Source organism: Oratosquilla oratoria, chromosome 5 (assembly GCF_046742065.1).
Source record: "Oratosquilla oratoria isolate Oo_2021 chromosome 5, ASM4674206v1, whole genome shotgun sequence".
Classification (NCBI taxonomy): Eukaryota; Metazoa; Arthropoda; class Malacostraca; order Stomatopoda; family Squillidae; genus Oratosquilla; species Oratosquilla oratoria.
In genome coordinates, this window is record NC_134781.1 from 39,803,387 (window position 1) to 39,829,731 (window position 26,345).

At 40.1% G+C, this 26,345-nt stretch overlaps 3 protein-coding genes across 8 annotated transcripts in view; 1 reads left to right on the top strand and 2 right to left on the bottom strand.

Annotated features, from left to right (window-relative positions):
* The window catches only part of LOC143025474 (putative D-lactate dehydrogenase, mitochondrial), a 313,466-nt gene that overhangs the window by 18,192 nt on the left and 268,929 nt on the right, over window positions 1-26,345 (top strand). For both annotated transcript variants that reach the window (XM_076185196.1, XM_076185195.1), the window contains exons 3-4: window positions 475-630; window positions 919-997. In XM_076185196.1, coding sequence (XP_076041311.1) covers window positions 475-630; window positions 919-997 — 235 coding nt within the window. The remainder of the gene's footprint in view (window positions 1-474; window positions 631-918; window positions 998-26,345) is intronic.
* The window catches only part of LOC143025473 (sodium channel protein Nach-like), a 120,794-nt gene continuing 102,792 nt past the window's right edge, over window positions 8,344-26,345 (bottom strand). For all 5 annotated transcript variants that reach the window (XM_076185193.1, XM_076185191.1, XM_076185190.1 and 2 more), the window contains 7 exons: window positions 21,976-22,178; window positions 21,238-21,398; window positions 17,088-17,280; window positions 12,209-12,385; window positions 11,449-11,566; window positions 9,963-10,051; window positions 8,344-8,949 (listed from right to left, as the gene is read on the bottom strand). In XM_076185193.1, coding sequence (XP_076041308.1) covers window positions 8,813-8,949; window positions 9,963-10,051; window positions 11,449-11,566; window positions 12,209-12,385; window positions 17,088-17,280; window positions 21,238-21,398; window positions 21,976-22,178 — 1,078 coding nt within the window. In that variant the 3' untranslated portion in view covers window positions 8,344-8,812. The remainder of the gene's footprint in view (window positions 8,950-9,962; window positions 10,052-11,448; window positions 11,567-12,208; window positions 12,386-17,087; window positions 17,281-21,237; window positions 21,399-21,975; window positions 22,179-26,345) is intronic.
* Window positions 18,091-19,180, bottom strand: LOC143025475 (uncharacterized). The gene is made up of 2 exons (XM_076185197.1): window positions 18,252-19,180; window positions 18,091-18,217 (listed from the first exon to the last, which is right to left on the bottom strand). The coding sequence occupies exons 1-2, from the start codon at window positions 18,750-18,752 to the stop codon at window positions 18,203-18,205; spliced, it is 516 nt and encodes a 171-aa protein (XP_076041312.1). The 5' UTR covers window positions 18,753-19,180; the 3' UTR covers window positions 18,091-18,202.

Genomic DNA, 26,345 nt, shown 5'->3' on the forward strand with positions numbered 1-26,345 from the left:
AGGCTGGGTCGCGTCGGTTGCCGACGCGACGGGAGACTCCAGGAGAGCCTTTGTTCGCGCATGTGTTCCCTTGTTCAAGTAAAGGCTTGACCTGAGATGCAGATAATCTATTGTCGCTGAAAGGGGCGTTATCAGGAAAGTCGGTGAGCTGGCTCCCTTGGTAGATGTCAGCCGTCATCGGAGCACCAACTTGCAGCCTATGTGTGCGTGCGCGCTTGTGCACGCTAGGCATCGAAGGGAGATGGCAGCTACGTTGAATATCGAGATAACAATAATAAAGATGATGACCATGATCATGATGATGATGATGACGATGATGATTATGATATTGGCTATGATAACGATGATAATGATGACCATGATAACGATGACCATGATGATAATGATGCCCACGATGATAGTGATGATCATGATGGTAATGATGATTAATGGGCACCACCTAAAATATCCCGTCTTTCTTGCCTCTGTCTCCAGGTGCAGGAGGTGGTCAGGGCGTGTTACCTGCAGAAGGCGCCAATCATCCCGAGGGGCACGGGTACAGGGCTCGAGGGCGGGGTCTCAGCGCCCTTTGGGGGTGTCTGCGTCGACCTGACACTCCTAGATGGACTGGAGACTCACATCGAGGACCAGGTGAGCCTCCCACTTTTTTTTATTTTTTTATTATTATTATTTTTTGTACAGAAAGCGTTGAAACGATTTCCACATATTTTCACGGGAAACAAACGTCCCAAGTTCTCACTGTCACCTAAAAGAATTGGATAGTTTTTTTGAGTACAGAAAGCGTTGACATGGTGTTTTTTTTTTTTTTTTTTTTTAACCATTATTTGAAGTCTTGTAGTCAATGTTGACAGCTATCGAGTAGCGCTGGTGGAAGAGGGATTCTTGTAAACCAGTCATTTGTTATGTGCTCTGTTGCAGACCGCAACTGTGCAACCGGGCGTGACAAGACTGCAACTGAACGCAGACCTTCGAGGTACCGGCTTGTGGTTTCCTGTAGGTAAGTGATGGTGATGATTCGGTTTAACGTCGTGAACCATCAGGAGGCTTGGACGGTGCACTTTACAGAGGACATTGTAGCGTGGGATTTAACGAACCATGCCCTTGTTCCAATTCGCTGGTGGGTGTGTTCGAACTACCATCATCTCGACCTCTGCCGCAAGTAGCGACGCTTTAGCCCCCTCTTCCAGCGAGCATCCTCGTACCGGGCATATATTAAGTGCTGGTCCTCGCTCCCGCGCACTGCATTTCCCAATTTTACATTTATTCTCTCTGCCGCCAGCCAATTTTATTCAGTCGAGGGACACCCCCTGGTTACCGACATGTGTTTATTTTATGAGTTGAAGCCAGCTTTTCCCCGGGGTAATAAAAAAAGGAAACTGATGGAAATTCTTTCAGGCTTGTGGATAGAAACTTGTGTAATTTATATTAATGCAAGTGGGTAGCTTAGGGGATACACGACCTATACTGTTGATCAGTACATATTTTTTTCGACTTGGAATGGATTTTAAAGTATTTCGTCTTCGCAACATATTAAATGAAAGACAGCTGAAGACCTTCCCATCCGGACTTGGATCATGATAGCTTTGAAATCTAGAACAAGTAGATCGTTGGCTATGATTTCGACTGCACATAAGCGTCTCGTGGTGTAAGCTCCTCACCTTTGACGCTCTGCTCCATCCTGTAAGGAGTGGTGATGTGCTGGTGTTTTGTTTTTATCTCTTGGTCGCTGGGTAACCCTCAGTGTTGGTAGGTAGGTAAGGTTAAAGAGATGGGTACCACCATTTCTCTCTCTCTCTCTCTCTCTCTCCCCCCGTTTTTCTCTCTCCTCTCCCCCGTTTCTCTCTCTCTCTCTCTCTCACCCCAGGTGCTGTGAAAATTAACTTCAGGCTAAATTATTATTTAGAATCTCCACAAGCACCTGGCTTCGCCAGCCACGGGTGCGCGGTGGGTGCTTGGCCTGCGGCGCTGCTCGCTTCGCTTCGCTTGAAAATCTTTGTTGTTTCGTAGAGAATCAATGAACTTAATCATCTTTCGATGAAATTCCCGCACAGATTCCTTAACACAATTTTTTTTGACAGCCTGGTATAAGCTTGGAAAAGTTTGGGCATGTTCATTCCGTAGTCGGCAACTCAAACTCTTATCATTTTGTAAAGCGGCTTTTGAAAATTTCCGAGTACCTGTAACCCACTTCCAAAAATGTCTTTGACACTTCTTTTTGTCGGCTTCGGTTTCTAAAGGCATTGTTCCTGGTGATCTAATCGTAAGATTTGTTGACCTTTTTTAACGGTTAAAACTTTTATTACACACGTGTCCCTTTTTGCCGGTTCAGTGGGGGACAAACATACACCCTGGTTCATTAAAAGACAGCCGGGACACCCGGGTTCATTAAAAGACAGCCGGGAGTCATTTAGATTTTAGTTATTCTTTGAAATAACGCGAGATGTATATGTATAGCTTGGAAGCAACCCCTGATCCCGTAGTGTTACGACACATATATATTTTTAATTTAATTTCTTTTAAGAAATTAGTATTTTACAAGCACCTGGCTTCGCCAGCTACGGCTGCGCCGTGGGTGCTTGGCCTGCGGCGCTGCTCGCCTGCGGCGTGTCCCTTTTGGTCGGTTCAGTGGGGGACAAACATACACCCGGGTTCATTAAAAGACAGCCGGGAGTCATTTTTTTTTTTTTTTTTTTTTTAGTTATTCTTAGATTTAGGAGTAGAGAGACTTGCCAAGGTCAGAACGGGGTCTGGGTCGATGAAGAACACGTTCCTCGGATGCCGCAACAGATCTTGTAAGGTGGAAACGTGACGAGTTATAATTTTATTAGATGAGAGGAGAAGCCAGAGAGATCATGAGATCATGAGACGATTCAAGCGCCGTTTCTGAGACCATGGGTTTCGGGTCGGGGGCGCTGGAGGCAAAATGAAACTCAAAACGTTCTACATAATATGAAAGCTTCCAAGAACATTGAAAAGAAACATTGGAATTGAAAGATCATTTCCTGAACATGGAAGATCGTTATATAACTAAGTTTCTGATAAAATGCATAACTAACGAGTTTATGTCACACAAAAGATATGTAAGGAATGCCTGTTGCAGCAGAGGGAACCCACGCCGCTGTGACTGTAAAACAGAAAATTAGAAAATACTCTGGTAGGTTTGATTCTCGAAGGACGTGGCAAAGAACCACATCCTACACAGGTAACAGTCACTGTTGGGTCAGGTAACAGTCACTGATTGGAATCGGAGAGGAGTGCGAGCTTCGAGCCCACAACTAAGCAATTGCGAGACCAGCGCGCTTCGATTACTCCAGCGCACTATACAAAGACGAACGTAGAACGGAGTTACCCATGACTCAAACGTCAGTTATTTATCAGTCAGTTCTCAATGTCAGTCAATTATTAATCCGAATCACCTCCAACACATTTGCGTTCTCGCCTCGTGAGAACATATTCCCACGGTTAGCGGTGAGGTCATACGCCCCAGCTGTCCGTCCAAGGACATAGGGCAAAGGTGATCTGGAGTAAAGTGCTTCCTGACCTCTTTCTTTCCTATAGACATAATTCGCCGGCGAAACAATAGTAGCTAGTTGTTACATCCACCGTGACATAAAGCCTGTAGTACACAATGTATGAAGTAATTTTAAACTGTTAAAAGGGTTTGGATTTTTTAATGGATTGATAATGACTGTTATTTGGGGGTTTACTGACCAGAAACCCACAACCCTACAGTAGCTAGCAACGATCCTTAGGTCGTTCCGCAGATTTTCATGGGAAGAAAATTTGGACTGTGTTTATATGTGGGACTGCTTCTGTGTCTCTGGCTTATAGTATAAAAAAGAGGAGCAGTCGCTGGTTGGCACCTCTCCTTATACGAAAATGTGGAGGAATTACAGTTAAAGTAAATAGAAGAATGCCCTGAACTCGGCATGGAGACCGAGTGCCAGCCCCTTGGGGCAGCAACTCCAATTAGAGCTTTGATGTTGATGGGTCTTGAAGACGGGGGACAGGGAGATGATTCTGCGGTCCGTTTTGTAGGGTCACCAATTGCAAGTATCCTGTGGCTTGATAAACTAAGAGGAATAGAAAACGTGGTTGTAAACTATAGGATCCCTGTCTTGACTTCAAGTTAATTGAAGACTGGAGCTGAGGTGTGTTACTTTGACGTGGTGATGTAGGTGGCGGTATGTTTATGATGTGAGTGTTATTTGTGTTTGTTTAATGATTTCTCTAATGTTGTACCTGTGAGTATTTAGTTTCTTTTAATATGCAGGAAATTGGTATGCTGTTGTGCAAAAGAGTTGCAAGTTTCTAGTTGTGTTTTGTCTTCTTTCAACATGTATTTTATTTGTTATTTACATTATTATAGTTGTTATTTACATTATTATAGTTTTTTATTTATTATTTTATCATTATTATGATTTTTTTCGCATCCGACCTAGATATGGACCAAAAGGTCTCCTGTCGGCATGCTCCGCCTTTGTAATCCTTTGTAACATTATGTTCTGTAACTGTTGATCATAAAAAGTAGGTTAACACTTGAAATCACTTATGCCTCCAATGACAATTTATTTTTGTATATACAAGATTTAGATCCTTATAACGGACCAAAGAAAAGAGCTCAGTTTGCTTATTTGCATGATATTAATTAAATGTTTACCTCTCATTCTGTTGTAAATATAGTCACGCAAGGCATTTGAAAGGATAAGGACGAAAATGTTTTTTGTTGTTGTTGATTACATCATTGCTTGAACACGTGCAACACGTTTATCATTTATGTATCCATAATGATTAACGACTTTCTGGCGATAGAGACGCTGGTGATGGCAATACTGCTGCAATAGTATGATTTATATTTATATGGTTTATAAAATCGTAAATATACCATCCATTCGATGATTAGTAAATCACAAATGGTAAGGTGACCTGAATGCACGCTATCCCATGTATCTACACACACAGTCAGCTGATCAAATGAGGCGTCCAGAAACAAAGGGTCGTCTCCGCCACTTTTACTGATTTCGAGTTGAGCAGGGATATATATATATACATATATGTATATATCTATATATATATATATCTATATATAGATATATATATAGATATATGTATATATATAGATATATATATAGATATATATATATATATATATATATATATATATGCTAATAAGAACACGGGTACGTGTGTTCACTTATGCAAAGTAGACCACTTGGAAAAAGAAACTCACGAAGCAGAGCGCTTTCGTATATGACTTGTTGCACTGAAGATGTAATATACGAAAGCGCTCTGCTTCGTTAGTTTCTTTTTCCAAGTGGTCTACTTTGCATATATATATATATATATATATGTATATAATATATATACATATATATACATATATATATATATTATATATATTTACATACATATACATATATACATATATATATATATATATATATATATATATATATATATATATATATATATATATATATTTGAATATCTGGGGAGCAGATTCTCTTGTATGCATGCATTGTTAAAATCGACAGCGTTAGTGAGGTTGTTGATCTTCTTGTGAGTATTCTCCAGTTTTCTAACCAATATTCTGCCATTTAGAGGGTGGGCATAGACCAAGTTGCCAAAATGATTCATTTATTTCAACGTTTCGTCTAACAAAGAGACATCTTCAGGAAATTCTGTAACATAGATAATAATGACGTACAGAAATAAAGAAAACAACATGTAAATCTAACCAATTATACAAATATAGAAGTAAATATCAATAAATGCGCAAATTCACACAAATTAACACTATACATGGGCTGATGGGGACCGTTACTTACAATAGTTAAAAGGTCCGATGAAATGACGAAGAAAACCCTTCGCTCGGTGACATATATACGCACCTAGCCGGCTTGGGTGGTGGTGGAGGGCGGGAGAGGGGGCGGGGGTGGTATCTCATTAATACGTGAAGAAGAGGGTTGGGGGAGGGGTTGGGGGGTTAGGGGGTTGCGGGGCCGGTTGGGGGGAGGATGGAAGGAGTGGGTGGGAGGAGGTGGAGGGGGCGGGGGGTTTCGGAGAGAGGTCATGCTCGGTAGTAGCTTGGCCGTGCTGCTAAACAAAGCGATGACAGAAGTCATGTTGCATTGGATATTAATGATAGGACTACATTCTCTGATATACATAGCTTCTAGAAGCTTAAGTTTATGTACATCCATATTGCTTGCTATAATCCTAGTGTTAGAAACTAGGTATTTCTTTAAGTGATGTTTTATAGCCCCATTTTGTAAATGCATAGTAATTCTCCTACTGAGACTACATCTAGTAAAACCAATATATGCTGTTTTACGGGCTACACAGTTCCCGGTGCTACAGGTGAATTCATAAACACAATTAGTTTTAGACATAGTCTCAGTATTACTATTTAAGTTATTAGTTATAACCAATGAACTAGTTTTAGGGTTGGAGTAGTATACAACCACCCGGATTTCCTTATCTTTAGATACCGGATGACAGTTCTTAGTGATGATGTCTTTAATTATTTTTTCATCTTTTTTGTAACCCTTGTTGAAGATGTTATGGTAGTATATATCAATGAATTGGGGCTTAGGGGATGTTTGTGGGGAAAGGTGGTCACACAACATTTTATTACAAATTACATCAAAATCACTATTAGGGAAACCATTATTCACCAGAATCTGGCGGATGTGCTGCAATTCTGTATGCAGAGCCTGCCAGGAAGAACACACTTTGATAGCCCTCCGGACATACGCTCTAATCACACTGGTTTTATAGCTAGTCGGGCACTCACTTTTGTGCGCCTCCAGGAGGAATCTGGTCTTAGCTTCACGACGGAAATGAATAAGGATGGCAAACTCCCTTTCCTCGATATTTTAGTGGACTCTTCTTCCGGGGAATTTACAACGAAGGTGTACAGGAAACCTACGAACTCTGAGAAGTGTTTGAACTACAAAAGTGAGTGCCCGACTAGCTATAAAACCAGTGTGATTAGAGCGTATGTCCGGAGGGCTATCAAAGTGTGTTCTTCCTGGCAGGCTCTGCATACAGAATTGCAGCACATCCGCCAGATTCTGGTGAATAATGGTTTCCCTAATAGTGATTTTGATGTAATTTGTAATAAAATGTTGTGTGACCACCTTTCCCCACAAACATCCCCTAAGCCCCAATTCATTGATATATACTACCATAACATCTTCAACAAGGGTTACAAAAAAGATGAAAAAATAATTAAAGACATCATCACTAAGAACTGTCATCCGGTATCTAAAGATAAGGAAATCCGGGTGGTTGTATACTACTCCAACCCTAAAACTAGTTCATTGGTTATAACTAATAACTTAAATAGTAATACTGAGACTATGTCTAAAACTAATTGTGTTTATGAATTCACCTGTAGCACCGGGAACTGTGTAGCCCGTAAAACAGCATATATTGGTTTTACTAGATGTAGTCTCAGTAGGAGAATAACTATGCATTTACAAAATGGGGCTATAAAACATCACTTAATGAAATACCATAACACTAGGATTATAGCAAGCAATAGGGATGTACATAAACTTAAGCTTCTAGAAGCTATGTTTATCAGAGAATGTAGTCCTATCATTAATATCCAATGCAACATGACTTCTGTCATCGCTTTGTTTAGCAGCACGGCCAAGCTACTACCGAGCATGACCTCTCTCCGAAACCTCCCCTCCACCTCCTCCCACCCACTCCTTCCATCCTCCCCCCAACCGACCCCGCAATCCCCTAACCCCCCAACCCCTCCCCCAACCCTCTTCTTCACGTATTAATGAGATACCACCCCCGCCCCCTCTCCCGCCCTCCACCACCACCCAAGCCGGCTAGGTGCGTATATATGTCACCGAGCGAAGGGTTTTCTTCGTCATTTCATCGGACCTTTTAACTATTGTAAGTAACGGTCCCCATCAGCCCATGTATAGTGTTAATTTGTGTGAATTTGCGCATTTATTGATATTTACTTCTATATTTGTATAATTGGTTAGATTTACATGTTGTTTTCTTTATTTCTGTACGTCATTATTATCTATGTTACAGAATTTCCTGAAGATGTCTCTTTGTTAGACGAAACGTTGAAATAAATGAATCATTTTGGCAACTTGGTCTATGCCCACCCTCTAAATGGCAGAATATTGGTTAGAAAACTGGAGAATACTCACAAGAAGATCAACAACCTCACTAACGCTGTCGATTTTAACAATGCATGCATATATATATATACATATACATATATATATACATATACATATATATATATATATTATATATATATATATGTATATATATATATATATATATATATATATATATGTATATAGAGGAAGCTCACGCTTTTCACGATCCGTGCTTAACTCGAAACCAGTAAAGGTGGTGGGGACGGCCCTCTGTTTCTGGACGCCTCACATAGGAAGCAAAGTCTTGGATCAATTCTCAGTTTGAAAAGGAGAGGGGCCCAAGAGAGTGGAGAGTGGAGTTGAGTCAGTGACGCTAGATAGGAGTGAAATATGGCTGTATGGGTTAATGAAAGGCGAAAGATAGAAGAAAGGCAAGATGGATTTTCTGAGGGAATGCAGTGTCATCCCCAAACAACAACTGGCTCACCTCCTACTTCCACTCTCATTAACCGTCTCCCAATCCCTCCCGTATCACCGTATTCATGTACACGTTGAACAACCATGATGACATTACACAACCCTGCCGCAGACCCATGGACGACAGAGTTGGCCTGAAGAAGAGTCAGGTTGTAAATATCACTGCAATCTTGATTGGACGGTTGACTACTACCTTAGCTCACTTGATCGCTCTCTTTACGGCGGTTTCTTTTGAAGCAAGCAGCACAGCATAGGAGGAGGAAAGTGATGCTCTCCATGATAGTGATGATGCTGCAGCCCAGCATCAAGCCCATCTGCCCACCGAGGTTACCTATATACAAGGAAATAAAAGTTGAAATTCTTGTGCGAGCGTGGGGCAAAGCAAAGTGGCGCACTCTACCTTGATCACGGGAACTAGTCAGATCCCAAATGAATTGTTTTCATTGAAACAGAAACTAGGAATGCATCTGTTTAATATGAAGAATTATCATCGTTGAAATTGTTTACATAGAAGAAAACTGTTTACATAGAAGGAAGAATGACTTAAATTTCATATTTTGGGAGTGCGGCGCGATCTATAAACCTCACCATTCAGTGTGTGTGTGTGTGTGAGTGTGTGTGTGTGTGTGTGTGTGTGTGTGTGTGTGTGTGTGTGTGTGTGTGTGTGTGTGTGTGTGTGTGTGTGTGTGTGTGTATGTGTGTGTGTGTATACACTCGGACAGTTATATGTGGATGCATAGTTTGAACTCGTGTATTAAATGGATATGCATGCATGCATGGATATGGATACACATGCATGCAATGGGTATGGATACACATGCATGCAATGGATATGTATGCATGCATGCATATGCATATACATGCCTTAGCTGATTAGATGCAAAAACATGGCCAGTGTTAAAATCATGAGCATAGATTTGTTGAAGTGAAAGAAGGTAAAGACTTTTGGAAAAGCGTTTAAGGCCCCGTTCACATTAGCGGTTTGAACCGCGAGGAAACAGCGGCGGTACCACATAGTTTAAGAAAAACTGCGCGGTTGTGTGTGAACGCTTCCATTGACTTACATCGGCATTGAACCGCTGCGATTCAATCCGCGGCGGTTGAAACAGCTCGGGTGAACAGGGCCAACCGACTTTCTCAGGCGATGGAGACCCGCCTTGTATCAGAAATTAGCATTGATAACATATAGATAGATTGAGAGAGAGCAACAGAGAAAGAAAGAGAAGAATTTTATAGAGAGAAAGGGATGGAACTGTAGATAGATATAAATGACCCCATTTAGATGAAAGATGATAAGATTGTGCAAAAGAGAATATTTTCCCCTTTGCAGATGCGGTAACGTACCAACTAAGTCCAAGATGCTCTCTCTATAGATTGAGACATATTTGTACTGCATCAGCGGGTAGAATACAGTCACCTGCACGAAATCCATTCTGCATAGAGATGAAATTGAGTGATTAATATCATATCACCAACATAAACCACGGCGCACAAACACAACCCATGTTATAGTTCATGGTGGTCATGTTAGGTAGTGGTTTTTCTTATCTAGACATAATTGTTAACAAAAGATTCTCCAGTGTGTGTGTGTGTGTGTGTGTGTGTGTGTTTCACCACGGTCAATGGATCACGTGTTGGACTCGTGATCGACAGCTATTTCCCTCCCGGATGAAAGCTCAGAGTTCGTATGAACGATCTATGGGTAATGCTGTGAGCTTACACGCACACACACCCAACTCCCCGCCCACGAGAGTTGGACTAACGACCCGAAGCGCAGCGATACTGAAATTATTTCAGCCCTGGGCAGGATTCGAACCCGCACCGCCGTCGTGAGAGTCGAGTACTCTACCAACCGCGCCACCGCGCGCGCGCGCGTGTGTGCGTGTGTTAACGACTTTCCAATTAACTTGTAATCGTACTTATTGTTATTTCTACCTATGTGCATAACCTTACATTTAATTATGTTAAATTTCATTAGTCACTATTCAGGCCATTGCTGTAGTTTATATAAATCTTCATGAATATCTAATTGGTGTAAGTGATCATTTGCCATTCCGCACATTTTTATAAACTCGGCAAATATGAAAACAAGAGATTTCAGTCCATGGTTTATATAATTTATAATACTATGAATAGAAGTGGCACATGAAAGGAACCCTGAGGAACTCCACTTGTAACCTTTTTCCATCTAGAAGTTTTGCCATTTAGAAGAACTCTATGTTTACGATCTCTCTCCCTCCCTCCCTCCCTCCCTCCCTCTCTCTCTCTCTCTCTCTCTCTCTCTCTCTCTCTCTCTCTCTCTCTCTCTCTCTCTCTCTCTCTCTATCTATCTATCTCTCTCCCTCCCCCTCCCTCCCTTTCCCTTCCCCCTTTCTCTCTCTCTCTCCATCTCTCTCTCTCTCTCTCTCTCTCTCTCTCTCTCTCTCTCTCTCTCTCTCTCTCTCTCTCTCTCTCTCTCTCTCTCTCTCTCTCTTTCTCTCTCTCACTTTTGTTGATAACGTTTAACTTATACCCCCTCCGGTCTGTTAGCCTTCATCTTTCATTTACCTCATCTATGACTCCACCCCCTTCAAAGCAATATTTTCTCCAAGGAAAGAAGTGCTGCTGATTATTGTCAAAATACCAATCTCCCCCCCTTCTCTCTCTCTCTCTCTCTCTCTCTCTCTCTCTCTCTCTCTCTCTCTCTGTCGCTCTTTCTTTCCTCCTTTCTTTCTCTGTCTGTCTCTCTCCCTACCTCTCTCTCTACCCCCTCTCTATTTTTCTCTTCTTCCCACATCTCTCTCTTTCACCCCTCCTTCTCTTTTAGTTCGCCCTCTTTGTCACTCCTTACTCTGGGGCGATCCCGAACTTCGTCCTGATTTTAGCGACGAGTTTAGGAGAGATCGGGTGAACGTCTGCCGTCTGGTCGAAGGACATGGAGCTACAGACGGGGCGGCAGAAGTTGGGATCTGTTGGTGCATAAAACTATTTAGTAAGAGCGGAAGCAACCCATGAAATATAATTCAAATGACGATTATATGACATTTACAATGATATTGATAATGATGATGTTAAATGGTTGATCCACCATACTATGAAAGTTGATTAATTTATACATGCCTAGTGGCACTTGAAGTAATTATGTTCTGTTTAACTTTAGGGATAAAAGTAGTCTCAATTTATCCAATGGCACCTTTATTTTATTCTGGCTTATTCCAGGCTATTTTCCCTCCCACACCCTACCTCCAACCTTCATTTGAATAACTAGAATATGATTTTGCTTACAGGAATCTCGACTTGTATAAAAACATTTCAACAGTATATCTAACATTCGTATTGGTTTACAATATCTTAGTTCATCATTCAGCTTTGCTGTATATGACGGAAAAATAATTTGATATTTTGAGATTTGAAAAACAGAAGTAGTTTTTACACAAAAGAACTCTCAACTGTTGACACTAGTGAAGCAAGTGGAAGCCCATTGCGATAACCCTATTAGATGGACCACTGAGCGTAGTATTAAGCCAGTACCATCTGACGCTCCAGGCTTTCATTTAAGGAATACTGTCTCATTGAACCATGATTGTATGGAGGAACGGAGTGGGTCGTACCTGATCTCCATGAGGTTAGATTTACTTTGCCGCCAAGGCTCTTGCTTGTTCGCTTGGCGTCCTGGCTTTCGCTCTCTTGTTTGGCTCCGTGGCTCTCGCTGACAAGACCAAGGATTCTGTACAGATGTACCTGACACTCGTGTAGCTCCACCGCGCTGCAGATGTGCTCTGGTTTCTCTGGAGAAAGAGAAGAGTGAGAAGTAACTGTTGGTTAACTTCGTCTTTGGCACTTACGTGACGATGAATATAGCAAAGAGTTAATTTTTTCCTTTAGATGCTCTATGCATGTTTACATCTCTATCTTTGCATATATATATATGTATATATATATATATATATATATATACATATATATATATATATATGTATAGGCATATATACATATATATATATATATATGTATATATGTATATATATATATATATATATATATATACATATATATATAACATATATATGTATATATATATGTATATATATATGTATATACATATGTATATATATATATATGTATATATATGTATATATGTATATATATGTATATATATGTATATATATGTATATATATGTATATATATATCTATCTATCTATCTATATATATATATATATATATATATATATATATATATATATATTTGGATGATGGAGAACATAAACACAGGGGAAGGCTCGGAACCCTAAACACTCTAACGTTTCGTTCGCGTGGAACTTCTTCAGAGAGTGTATGTAGAACTGCAGTTGAAGTTTATGTACTAAATCTAATTATCTTTTCGGACACTTGGGAAAGGTCGTTTTTCTGGCGTGTTTTAGAATTAAAATACTAGTTTCTTTAGTTAAATTGATAAACCCTCCTCGATGATTCGATGAATTATTAGTTGAAATATATGCTGATTCAACAATTCTTCTAGTGAATTTATCAAAACCTTTATGTAGCACTTCAGCTTCTCTCCAGTTTGGTAAATGATCGAATTTTTCCGCATGAACTACTAAAGAATTAGATGTCCTATGTGCTTTTATGTCATTTTTATGTTCATAAATTCTTTTTTCTAATCCTCTTGACGATTCGCCAAAATAAGCCATTGAGCAACTATTGCACGGGATTTTGTATACGACGCTGTTTTCGGAATTGGTTCTCTTTTCAGAAGTCTTTATTAAATCACCTATCCTCTTGTTAGTTATTTTAGCTATGTTTATACCTGATTTTGTTAAATATTTGTCTATTATTGGTGACATTTCTGAGCCAGGTACTGATATAAAATTTGTATTATTTTTATCATTTCTCTCTTTCCGCGATTGTAAATATTTATTGCTTTTCTTTTTGTTCTTTTCAACATTCCCTCTGGATATCCAAGTTTGTCAAAGGTTTTCATAATGTAATCAAATTCGCCTTCTAGGTATTCATTACTACAGATTCGTAGTGCCCTGAGAAAAAATCCTATTACTATACCACTCTTTGTCCTATCAACATAGAGGTCTCGCTAGGGGTAGTCCTTTAAGTGCAGTGATGGCCTGTCTATATATGGAGTTATTAGAAAAAGAAAACTTTATCAGAATCAATGGTAGGGGATCACACTGGTTTAGATATGTAGACGATGTCCTCGCAATCATCCCCGAAAACACCAATGTAAATAATAAAGTGAGAATGCTTAACGCGGTCAACAGCGATATTCAGTTCACCGTAGAAGAGGAACAAAACGGACAATTGCCCTTCCTAGATACGTTAATACGACGAGTGGGAAAAACTGTAACTTTCTCAGTATACAGAAAGGAAACAAACAAAGAGGATTTAGTACATTACTTCTCCGCACATGATGATAGGACAAAGAGTGGTATAATAATAGGATTTTTTCTCAGGGCACTACGAATCTGTAGTAATGAATACCTAGAAGGCGAATTTGATTACATTATGAAAACCTTTGACAAACTTGGATATCCAGAGGGAATGTTGAAAAGAACAAAAAGAAAAGCAATAAATATTTACAATCGCGGAAAGAAAGAGAAATGATAAAAATAATACAAATTTTATATCAGTACCTGGCTCAGAAATGTCACCAATAATAGACAAATATTTAACAAAATCAGGTATAAACATAGCTAAAATAACTAACAAGAGGATAGGTGATTTAATAAAGACTTCTGAAAAGAGAACCAATTCCGAAAACAGCGTCGTATACAAAATCCCGTGCAATAGTTGCTCAATGGCTTATTTTGGCGAATCGTCAAGAGGATTAGAAAAAAGAATTTATGAACATAAAAATGACATAAAAGCACATAGGACATCTAATTCTTTAGTAGTTCATGCGGAAAAATTCGATCATTTACCAAACTGGAGAGAAGCTGAAGTGCTACATAAAGGTTTTGATAAATTCACTAGAAGAATTGTTGAATCAGCATATATTTCAACTAATAATTCATCGAATCATCGAGGAGGGTTTATCAATTTAGCTAAAGAAACTAGTATTTTAATTCTAAAACACGCCAGAAAAACGACCTTTCCCAAGTGTCCGAAAAGATAATTAGATTTAGTACATAAACTTCAACTGCAGTTCTACATACACTCTCTGAAGAAGTTCCACGCGAACGAAACGTTAGAGTGTTTAGGGTTCCGAGCCTTCCCTTGTGTTTATGTTCTCCATCATCCAAATAATTTGTCTAAAATACTTATCAATATATATATAAATATATATATATATATATATATATATATATATATATATATTGGGAAGCTCGCTGGCCGAGCTGGTTAGGGTGCCGTTACTTGCGGCGAAGGTCTAGGGATGGCGATCCGAACCCTGCCACCGGCTAAGCTGAACTAAGGTCATGGTTCTTTAAATTCCCCGCCACAAAGTTCTCTGTAAAGGGAACCGTCCTAGCCTCCCGACAAGGAGGAGTTTGCGACGTTAATCCATATATATATATATATATATATATATATATATATATATATATATATATATATATATATATATGTATATATATATGTATATACATATATATATGTGTATATATGTATATATAGAGAGGAACAGAGGGAGTAATTGGTGAGGAACAGTGTGGATTTAGGACGGGTAGAGGTTGTGTAGATCAGATCTTTGTGGTAAGACAGATATGTGAGAAAGCTATAGGAAAGGGTAAGGATGTTTTTTGGGCTTTTATGGATCTGGAAAAGGCTTACGATAGAGTAGACAGAAAGGCACTGTGGGAGGTTATGCAGATATATGGGATAGGAGGAAAGCTTCTAGGAGCTGTCAAGAGTTGTTATGAGAGTAGTAGAGCTTGTGTCAGGATTAGAAATAGAGAGAGTGAGTGGTTCGAGGTAAAGGTGGGACTTCGTCAAGGATGCGTTATGTCGCCCTGGCTGTTCAACTTATACATGGATGGGGTAGTGCGAGAGGTAAATGCAAGGGTAGTGGGTCAGGGATTGGAGATGGTTAAAGAAAATGGAGAAAAGTGGGAGGTGAGCCAGCTGTTGTTTGTGGATGACACTGCGCTTGTGGCAGGATCGGAGGAGGGACTGATGAAGTTGGTGACAGAGTTTGGAAGAGTATGTGATAGAACAAAGCTAAAGATAAATGTGGGTAAAAGTAAGGTGATGAGATGTACAAGGGGTGAAAGTGGCAGTAGACTGGAAGTGAGTATTAAGGGAGAGCGACTGGAGGAAGTGGATCGTTTTAGATACTTGGGTGCAAATGTGGCAGGAAAAGGTGGAGTGAAGGTGGAGGTAGAATGTAGATTAAGAGAAGCGAGTAAATGTCTTGGTGGATTGAAGAGTGTAATGAGGAATAGACATTTGGGAATGGATGCTAAGAGGAGACTGTATGAAGGAGTGATAGTGCCAACAGCACTGTATGGTGCAGAAACATGGAACATAAGAGAGGAAGAGAGGAGGAGTTTGAATGTGTTTGAGATGAGGTGTCTGAGAAGTATGATGGGGGTTACTAGGCTAGATAGAGTGAGAAATGAGGAGGTGAGGAGAAGAACGGGGGTGGAAAGGGAGTTGGGAGATAGAGTTGATGAAAGAGTATTAGGATGGTTTGGACACATGGAAAGAATGAGTGAAGAAAGACTAGTAAAAGAGGTATGGAAGGCAGATATGGAGGGAGTGAACATGAGGGGACGTCCTAGGATGAGGTGGATGGATGGGGTGAAGGGGGCTTTGGGGAAGAGGGGAATGTCTGTTGAGGAAGGACGGGAGAGGACAGAAGACAGGGGTGAATGGAGAATAGTTGTATATGGGTGATGTATATGGGTGATGTTGTGATGCATGATGGCGGGTGAGGTAGTATGTGTGAGCAAAATTTGAGGCAGCCCGAAGGGATTTCTCCCTGTCTTCTCCTTTTATGCATGGGGGGACGGAGATGGGGGGGGGGGTCGCAGATTTAATGAAGCGGCCTTGCTGTGGGTGTGCTGTGTCTTGCGACACTGCTTCTGACCCAAGGCAGTGGGCAAGGTGCAGGGATGACCCGTCATCCAGGAGGTGCTAAGATAAGAGGGAGGGTGGAGGAGTGTGGAATGTATTCAGGGATGGAATAGGTGGGAATGATTCTATGCCTTCTCCTTTTTGGCTACCTCCCTTGTAAGGGGGAAAAAGCCTTGGTATATGCATGTATATATATATATATATATATATATATATATATGATGTGTGTGTGTGTGTGTGTGTCTGTGTGTGTGTGTGTGTGTGTGTGTGTGTGTGTGTGTGTGTGTGTGTGTGTGTGTGTGTGTGTGTGTGTGTGTGTGTGTGTGTGTGTGTGTGTGTGTGTGTCAGCTTAGAAATATTAGAAAGTGGAAGAGAAGAGAGAGGAGACAGAAGAGATAGAGGGGACGAGGGCCTGTATGCTGTATTTGTTTGAGCAGAACAGAGTATCCACAGAATACCACGTAGCATGTCGAGTCCATAAACAGGACAGTTGCACATTTTCCGGTAGTAGTTCCGCACGTTGGCTAGGAGGCAGTTCGTTGAGGTCTGGTAGTAGGTGTCCTCTTTTTCTGCTCCCAGGTCGAGGGTAGCTGCTGAGATGCACTCAGGCTCATTCCAATCGATGGAAGTCTTTCGTTTGGTCTGGTCCACCTGGAAAAAAAAGAAAGAAAGAAAGAAAGAAAAAAATCACAGTTATGTCAATGAAGATTCATGTAAAAATTTTAACACAGGTAATAGGTTACAAGTTAATACTGGCTGAGGCCAGGCGATTTTATTCAGCTGAAGGAAGCTTCTCGGAGTTAAAGGTTAGAGGCGCGAGTTACAGTGCCTCCGTTAATGCCGTCAACCACCCTCATCTCCACTATACCTTCCCGGGTATACTTGTTGCTCTTCTTTAACCCTGTAATCACTACCATGAACTCCATAGGTACATACATTTAATAATCCGATACATTTGATCGTATACAAGATCAACATAGGGGCATATGGTACTACATGCACTCAAATTGCAAACGCTTCGCTAGGTCTTTCAATCCTGCATCGATATCTTTTAATCGTTTTAAGACAAAGAGGTGTACTACTATGTGCTTAGAAAGTAATCAACGACATACCCGTTATTTTTCGCTCCAACAAAGTTACCATCGTCACTCTCTCTTCTAGGCCTTATAGGCCGTGGGGCATACCATGAAAAGAGGCCTAGTAATGAAGTTTCGTTTGACATCCTAGCGAACTACCTGAACACATTTGATATTGGGTAATTTTGGGGTGCTCTGCTTGAAAATGGAGTTTTCTGGGCCGTAAAGTTGCACATTAACCCTCTACGGTAAAATTCCTGAAACTGGTCAAAATGTCGTTAAAATGCAAATTAAAAAATTGCAAATGTTTATAGCCTGTTGGAGTATGGGTAATGTACCCACATGATAGTTATCTTCTAAAAAAAGAAAAGAAAAAAAGAAACTGCATTACCCCTACCCGGGCCAAAGTATCCATCTACGGACCGCGCCCCTTTTGACTGTGATTCCCGTCATGCCTCCCTTTGTCTTGGATGACCGATTTACTGTTTGCTCTATGGTTAGGTCCACTGGAACTTGAGAAAACCCATAGCGTTGTTGACGTTGGACAACAAATCCTCCATTTGACATATCTTCATGGATGTCAGGATGTGTGGTTTTGAGGTTGACGATCTCTAGCATGTAAATTGGAGCATAACGCGCATAAATGGTACGATCATATGCGAAGAAACCAGATATCATCCTCCGTAATGCAGAAAGGTGCAGCTCCCATTTACCTTCTCTTGCTGCCTTGATGAACATGAGGTGTCCAACCATAGTGAGGTAGGAGCACCAATACTCAAACGTGGAACTTTCCTCACTTCTCTGGTTCATGAACTCATTGAACTCATTCAAAAGCCCAGCAAAATCATCTGAGTGGCTGATGTCCTGAAATTCTTCATGTGGAAAGATGGCCTGAAGTTCAAGCACTGAATTGCTTACTTCCAATGACTTGGTCTCTGGCAAAGAATCGAGATATTCCTCCCACAGCAGCCTATGTAATGCTTCGTATAAAAGCTTATGGGCACGGACACTACGATTATAGTGGTTCCCTGTCAGTACACCTTTCATGGACCCCTCAGCAATCACGCCTGATTCCACCAGGATATCTTGAATACCTGAGTCTTAAAACCTCTTTCCAAGGACAGCAAGGTATGCCTTTGCAGTGTAAAACTGGCATAAGCGGACAACTAAGCGTTCCTGCATGACTTGGTTCTTCCATCCTATTTGTTGCACCTTACAATAAATAGCTTGATCAAAGACAAGGGTGATGGTATGAAGTTGAAGATGGTCAGCTATGTTGATACTCCTGTGTAAAATCGTGTTGACTGTGGTCATTTCCGTGGGGCTGGCATCTATGATTGGTAGATAAGCAACATGGGTCGCGGATGGAATGGTGTGGCACAGCAAGGCATTAAAACCTATCCAACCTGGTAGAGGCCTCTTTGCTGACAATGAGTTGTTATACTTCACGATGTCATAAGCAGGATCTAGATGGCGAGCCCTCTGTTCCTCAGTGCATGTCGCTGTTTTGGTCCTTCCTTTTTCCCCCCATAATACTCCACCAGCTTTTTTTCAGGAGTACCAATTGTTCGGCGGCGTGATTTTGGCAGGCAGATGTCATCACTGCTGGATATCACTGGTTCCTGATGACGTTGGATTCCTATCCCATTTGTATTATGGGTTGTCCCTGCTCCAGTGAGCGTTTCTTCACCAAAGTTATCATTGTCCCATTCTAATGTTGTGGGCACTCGCTTGACCATCTCCTCTGGAAGCCCGTCATTGGGCCTAGCTTGCCTTTCAGCTAAAGCTGTGTCATATTCAAAGACCTATGTGTGTGACACTGAATGCCCTAGACCATTCATCAATCCTATCAGTTGGGATGATCCTGTCAGGTGGCGCATGGTCACCCCCAGTGCTAGATGTTTTGGGATGTCTTTTTTCCCTTGAAGGCAAGATACACAATATCCTGTACTGTTGAGTAAATTTTGCATTGCACATCAGTCTGGGATTGGAACATACCACTCAATCTGAACACCATCAGTTTCACCAACAACCCACGCCAAGAAATTATGTAGTTCTGCTGGGACGAACTTCTTGACTGCCTCATCATCTAGAAACTTGGCACTGGGTGGCCAAGGTCCACAGTTATTTGGATCCATGGAAATCAAGCTGCGCATAAACATTGCTGCTCTGTATAGGTCTCTGATGGATTCCTGCGAGTGTGAATTGCGTTCTCCACAGATGCCCTCCCCAACATCAGTTTCTGAATCTGAGAGCTCGCTCATCTCTGTGGAGCTCTCTTCTTGCACAATGTTAAGATTCTGTACACAATCATATAGAACTAATTCACAAAGACTGCGGGTTCTATTCTTCAGGAAGACAAGGTCTGGATATTTCCGGTGCAGGCGACGCTTCAGCAGGCAGATTTGGTAAATTGGTGGTGATTCCTGATCGGTATCTTCATTCATTTTATATTGCACATACACTGCCGTCAGCTTGTCCATTCGAATTATCTCCCCACCCTCCATAATTTTACCTTCAATAAATTCTGAACATAACATCTCAAATGCTTTATCCCCTTTATCCTTTGCTTCCTTGGTACTAGGTTGCTTCAGTAAACGTGTGTACTCCCGATAACAGCACTTATGGCAATGTGCCTCCTTTGCAACAAGATCAACATCTGTGACTTTCAGCAAAACATCATCGTTGCGTGCCTTTGCTGCTGCCTTAAGGGCATCTGCTGCATCATATGTGAGGCACTGGCTAAGAGGGACTGCCTTTCGCTTTCTACTGGCAGCCTCTCTCTTGTATTTAGTTTTGCGACATATACAGCATTCTACAGGGAATAGGTCAAGTCGTTCTCTGGCCCCTGGCTCCCCCTCTACTGATCGGCTGACAGATTTACGTGCTCGGAGCCTAGGCCTCTTGTAATTTTGTTCTGAACTACCACATGGCCCAGCCTCCTCTGTAGTCACTAAGCCTTTAGAAATCTGCTTATCAATCCTTTTCTTGGCAGCAGTTATCCTATTTCGATCAGTGAACAAGGAATAACACATCACCAGAAAAGAGCAACTCGTGTTCTGTGCAGTCTGTACTTTTCTCAAAGAGGATGGTGGCTATTTCTAGTTTCTTTCTATCCAGACACCTCCAATCTTTCAGACAATCACAGATTTTATTGTAATTAGCCACAGAGATCTTTGAAATCTGTCCACATTCTTCATCCACAAGATGTAAACAACACTCTATGGAGGCTGCCATCTTGCCTTCTTTGTTTACTAGTTGGTGAAACAAGGAAGCTGATTGGTTAAATAGCGCCCTGGTGTTGGAATGTGGAACTAAGTTACTCACAAAACAAAGACTGGAAGATTGGCACCAGGTACAGTTTTAAAATAGCTGTTACTAATTAATGTGCAAATAACTTTTCCAGAAAAATGGGTTTCTAGCACATTTGTTACATTAATGAGAAAATGCAAGTGTCAGATCTAAGTTCGGTATTGGGTCAAACGAAACTTCACAATTTCATGGCATGCCCCATGGCCTATTATGGACTTACCATGGTGAGGTGGACTTTGATGGAAGTGATTGTCTTTGGCTCGAGAAGCGTGCCATGACCCGTGACTGGGAGGGTCGGGTGAGTGATGTTGCTCAGGACGGTGAGTTGCAAGCGGCCGGCTTTTGCCATGATGGGTAAGCCCAGTAGGGTTTCGTCCAACTCTGCGGGAGGCAAGAAGAACAAGTTAACCAAAGTTAGGAAAGGAAAGAGAGAAGAAGTGGAGAACGAAGTTTAGGATGACAAGAAGAGCAAGTTAACCAAAGGTAAGGAAAAAAAGGAGGAAACTGTGAACGAAGTTTGTGTGCGAGGACTTTTTTCGTGGTGATAATGCATCGCTTATTGAATTTAGGTACCCACAAAGTTGAACCGTAAGTAAGACCACCAGTAATGATAAGATTGGGTTATTTAGCATAGACCACGCATGGCACGTGGTAAGGAAGACGTTAAAAAATAGTACAGTCTATATTTTTTAGATAATCGATTTAATTCGTCATTTAGACAAAGGAAGTACCACCAACCTAGAAGTCACACCACTATAGAATTTAAACGACCAGAGGGCCAATGTAAGAGTATAAGATCACTGGTATAAACGATTGTGTATAAAATAGTTCTGTGTAATATTTTCAAACTCAGCATTGTTGTTAAATATTTCCTTTTATAAACCTGCTTGGGAAAGAAAATGTCTGGCATGGAGGAAAAACGAAATGGAAACTTCAAATGTCAATCCAGTATATTTACCTGGCATATCGCTGGGAGATTTCTTTAGTATGATGGTCAGTCCCATCTGTTCTCCGCCGGACACCTGAAGGATGGAGTCGTCAATGGCAGCATAAAAACATTTTCCCATCAGGGTTGGCACGCTGCGGAAGTATGGGCAGCATACCGTGGAGTTGGCGAAGTCTCTGATGCCCAGACGGCAAGCCACCATCACATCTTCGCATCTGAACAAAGTAGCCATTGATGAATTTCCGCATTGTCCGCAGCTTGAACTGGCATTAACCCATTCAACTCGGATGACAAGATGTCTTGTCATTTGGTCAAATAAAACAAAAAATCATAAAACACACCAAAATGTTTGATCAAACACCAGAAAAATATGACATCAATCCTCGCTTCGCTCGCAGCGAAGCGAGGATTGATGTCATATTTTTCTGGTGTTTGATCAAACATTTTGGTGTTTTATGATTTTTTGTTTTATTTGACCAAATGACAAGACATCTTGTCATCCGAGTTGAATGGGTTAAGGTGCGTTTTGTTCGGTGCGATTATCGCTCAACGTCGATCGTTCATAGCTCAATGATGATCAACAAACGATTGTCTAGAGCACTAATTCTTTATATATGAATGAGGCTGTTTTGCTTGGAGCTGCAAAGTACGAGGTTGATCATGTGAACTGAACTTAACAACGCGTTTACCGAGGTATGATGCCAGAAGGGAGGGAGGCAGGAGGGTGCGCGTCACTCGCCAATAATGGCTGTGGTAGGAGGCTATTAACCGCGCTGAATAAAGCGTGTCTTTAGCATCATTTTAACCCTTACGCAGCGTTCAGTGATTTTTGATATTCAAGGTGCCGCCTGGCGATTTTAATTATCATGGAAACTCTCCACAGCGAAAGGATTAATGTGTCAATGAGACCTTAGCCATACGTTATTCTTAAATTTGAATTATGATAGAAAGCAAGTTCCTGCTTGTACGAGAAGTGAATATAACGGGTGTAGAAAAAAACACTGTTGCTATTTAATTACACTCATTTTCTTTTGTCCTCACATGAAATAGTATAGACTTTAGATGCATTGTTTATAATCAAAATTAGGATCTAATAGGTCGTTATGACTTAAAAGTGACACAAATTTTAAGTTACATTCTGACAGCTGTTGTATCAGTCAAATTTCATGGAATATTTTCCTCGTCCATGATTTTTCGTAGTACTTTACGTTTCAGGCCATGGGTTGTATTTCAGAGGTCATTTCAGGAGTAGGCCAGTTTGACGTCCAAGACAGACGCGTGGCTTCACTGCACCTGGAACCAGTCGGGTCTGTGGTTTGCATGAAACTGAAAGACTTCTTGGAGAACTGGCCTCGTTTAGGTTAACATAATTGGTTTACACCTGAAAAGTTGTGTGGCATGGGCTTGGGTTTGGGGCTAGGGTGGGGTGAGAATCTAATTCGGCCTTTAAGCCGCCACTGCCAAGGACGACTTATTTACTCTAAGGCCATGTTCACACTAGCGGTTTGAACCGCGGCAGTTCCATTACAGTCTAAGTAACTGGAGACATTCACACAACCGCGCAGTTTCCGCGCGGTTCAAATCGCTAGTGTGAGTTGAGCCTTACTACCGTCAGGTGATTTTATTTATCCAAAAGAACTCCCTTCCCCTTACGCAGCAAAAAGATTGAATTTTGAGTTTAGGTCAACATACTATTTCTAATCAAAAATGCCCCATAAGCTGCACGTGATATAAAAAAAAGAACGATTACGCTTTGAAGCGTAAAAAATCCAGAGCAGTATTGAAAATTTTATATCAAAAAATCCCAAAACCTGAAACGTGAATGTTCCCCAGCAACATGTAAAAAGAAAAGAAAACAAGTGCTTCTCAAAATTGGTTTCACTTGTGCTCCTCATTTATTCAGTTTTTATCTGTTAATTTGTTTATTTGATTATCTATTTATTCATTTATCATTTTCAAAGCAACTAGAATAACTTCTAGTAGATAAATTCTACAAGCTTCAAGCAAAATATCATAGAGAAATTCACGAAGGCTGTGGTACTGTTGTGTTAAAGGAGTAAGTAGAAAGAGCAACGAAGATTGGGGCAAGCTACGAAAAGGAAGGTTTATGTGAAGAATTCGTGAAAGAGCAATGGAGAGTGATTAACCCATTCAACTCCGATGACAAGATGTCTTGTCATTTGGTCATCTTGTCATATTTTTCTGGTGCTGTTTGATCATCAAACATTTTGTTGTTTTATTATGATTTTTTGTTTTATTTGACCAAATGACAAGACATCTTGTCATCGGAGTTGAATGGGTTAACTAAGCTACAGCAAGGAGAATTTGTGTTGATTCGGCACGGTTGCGCTGTTCTGGCATAGCTTTAAATGACTTGTAAAAAATAAATAAATAAGAATATGAATTTGATTTTCGGTGGGTGTCTGAGTGTATGTTTTCCATCTTATATATAGTATCTACAGTATCATAAATTGTTACCTCAGGGATTTGAAACTTCCAAAGATAAATTATTTTGAAGGGCGTTATAATACTGTTTGGATCATGTATGGATAATAGCAAGGAACTTACACCAGGAGGCACATAACTGTAACCAAGCTTGTCACTTTTGCCTTGAATGCTCAGACTTCCACGGCAAGTAATGAAGCAATAAAGGAGATCAAGCAAAATATAAACAAAACGGATAACTTGCTTAGTGAAAGAGATCTATCATTGTTCTGCTGTTGGTTAACGCGCAAACAGAAATTTCAAATCACACTGAGGACAGTTCATAGTGGCTGATAGGCTAATTTATCTATTTACTTGTATTATATATATTAAGGAATACGTAACTGAAGATATGTGAACTTCTGAAAATTTTAAACTTATCAGGTCCATAGCCTCGACTTGGAACCAATGCAAAAAATGTATAAAGATGTATATGGTAATCTGTATTCAGGATTTATTATATGTATATATGTATACATATATATACATATACATACATATACATATATATATATATATATATATATATATATATATATATGCAACAGTAATCACAAAAAACACGTGAATAAAGATTTTTGCTAGTAACCACGAGGAAATTTAAAGAACGGAATACTAAACGTTTTCGTCTATTAAGACATTTTCAAAGTACAAAGTGTCACAACAAAGTATAACTTAAATACAAAAGTATAGAAAACAGGAGAGGTCACTCAACGTAAATACGTAAGGATTATCTTACAAAAAAAAAAAATCGTTTTTGATGGAAAGTTCTATGTACAAAGATTTGGTATGGCTATGGGGAATCCCTTGTCTCCACTGTTGAGTAATTTGTACATGGAATTTTTTGAAAGGGAGTTGTTGTCTTGTATTCTTCCACGTAATGTTATTTGGTACAGGTATGTCGATGACATACTATGCATTTGGCCACTTGCTCACAACTTGGATAATTTTTTAGTTAGTTTAAAAAATTTAGTACCTTCTATAAAATTTAAAATTGAGATAGAACAAGAGAACAAATTACCCTTTCTAGATGTTACTATTCACAGAAAAGAAAGGTACTTCAGGTTTGATGTTTTTCGTAAACCAACTAACGTTTTATCATATGTTCACTATTATTCTGCTCACCACCTTAACACAAAAATCTCAGTTTTTACCTCCATGTTTCTTAGAGCTTTTAGAGTTTGTAGTCCTGAATTTTTAGATGAAGAAATAAAAAAGATTTATGAAATAGCATCAAACTTGAGATTCCCAATTCATGTGATAGATCACAACATAAGGCCAGGAAGTCCTATGTTGATTCTTCCCCAAAAGATCCTTTTAATAAAAAGAATCTTTTGGTTCTTCCCTTTCATCCTAATTTGGTAAAACTCCCTCGTGTCCTTAAGATTTTTAATGTTAATGTTGTGTTTAAGAACCATACAATCAAAGAACTTCTTATCAAGAATTCACCGGATAATTCGGCGGGTTGTGTCTACTCTATCCCTTGCAAGAATTGCAATTCTTGTTATATTGGTCAAACTGGTAAGGAATTAAAACTTAGATTGAACCAGCATAAGTATAGTGTCCGTACTGGCCAATCTTCAAGTGGGATTTTTGCTCACATGTATTGCTCACTGTATTGATTGGGACAATTCCCAAGAAATTGTTTCAAGTAATTCTTATTTGATAAGGAATATAATTGAATCGTGTCTCATTAAAAAAACTTTCAATGAAAATCTCAATTTAAGCACTGGTCTTTTTAAACTAGATAATTTTGTTATTAACCAAATTGTAGGACAATGTCCCAAAGCTCCGCCTTAGCCATCTTGTGTGACCTTTTTTCACCTGTGTCAACTGTCACCCATTTTTATTTATTTATTCTTGTTATTATTATTTTCTATTATATATTTGTATGCGTG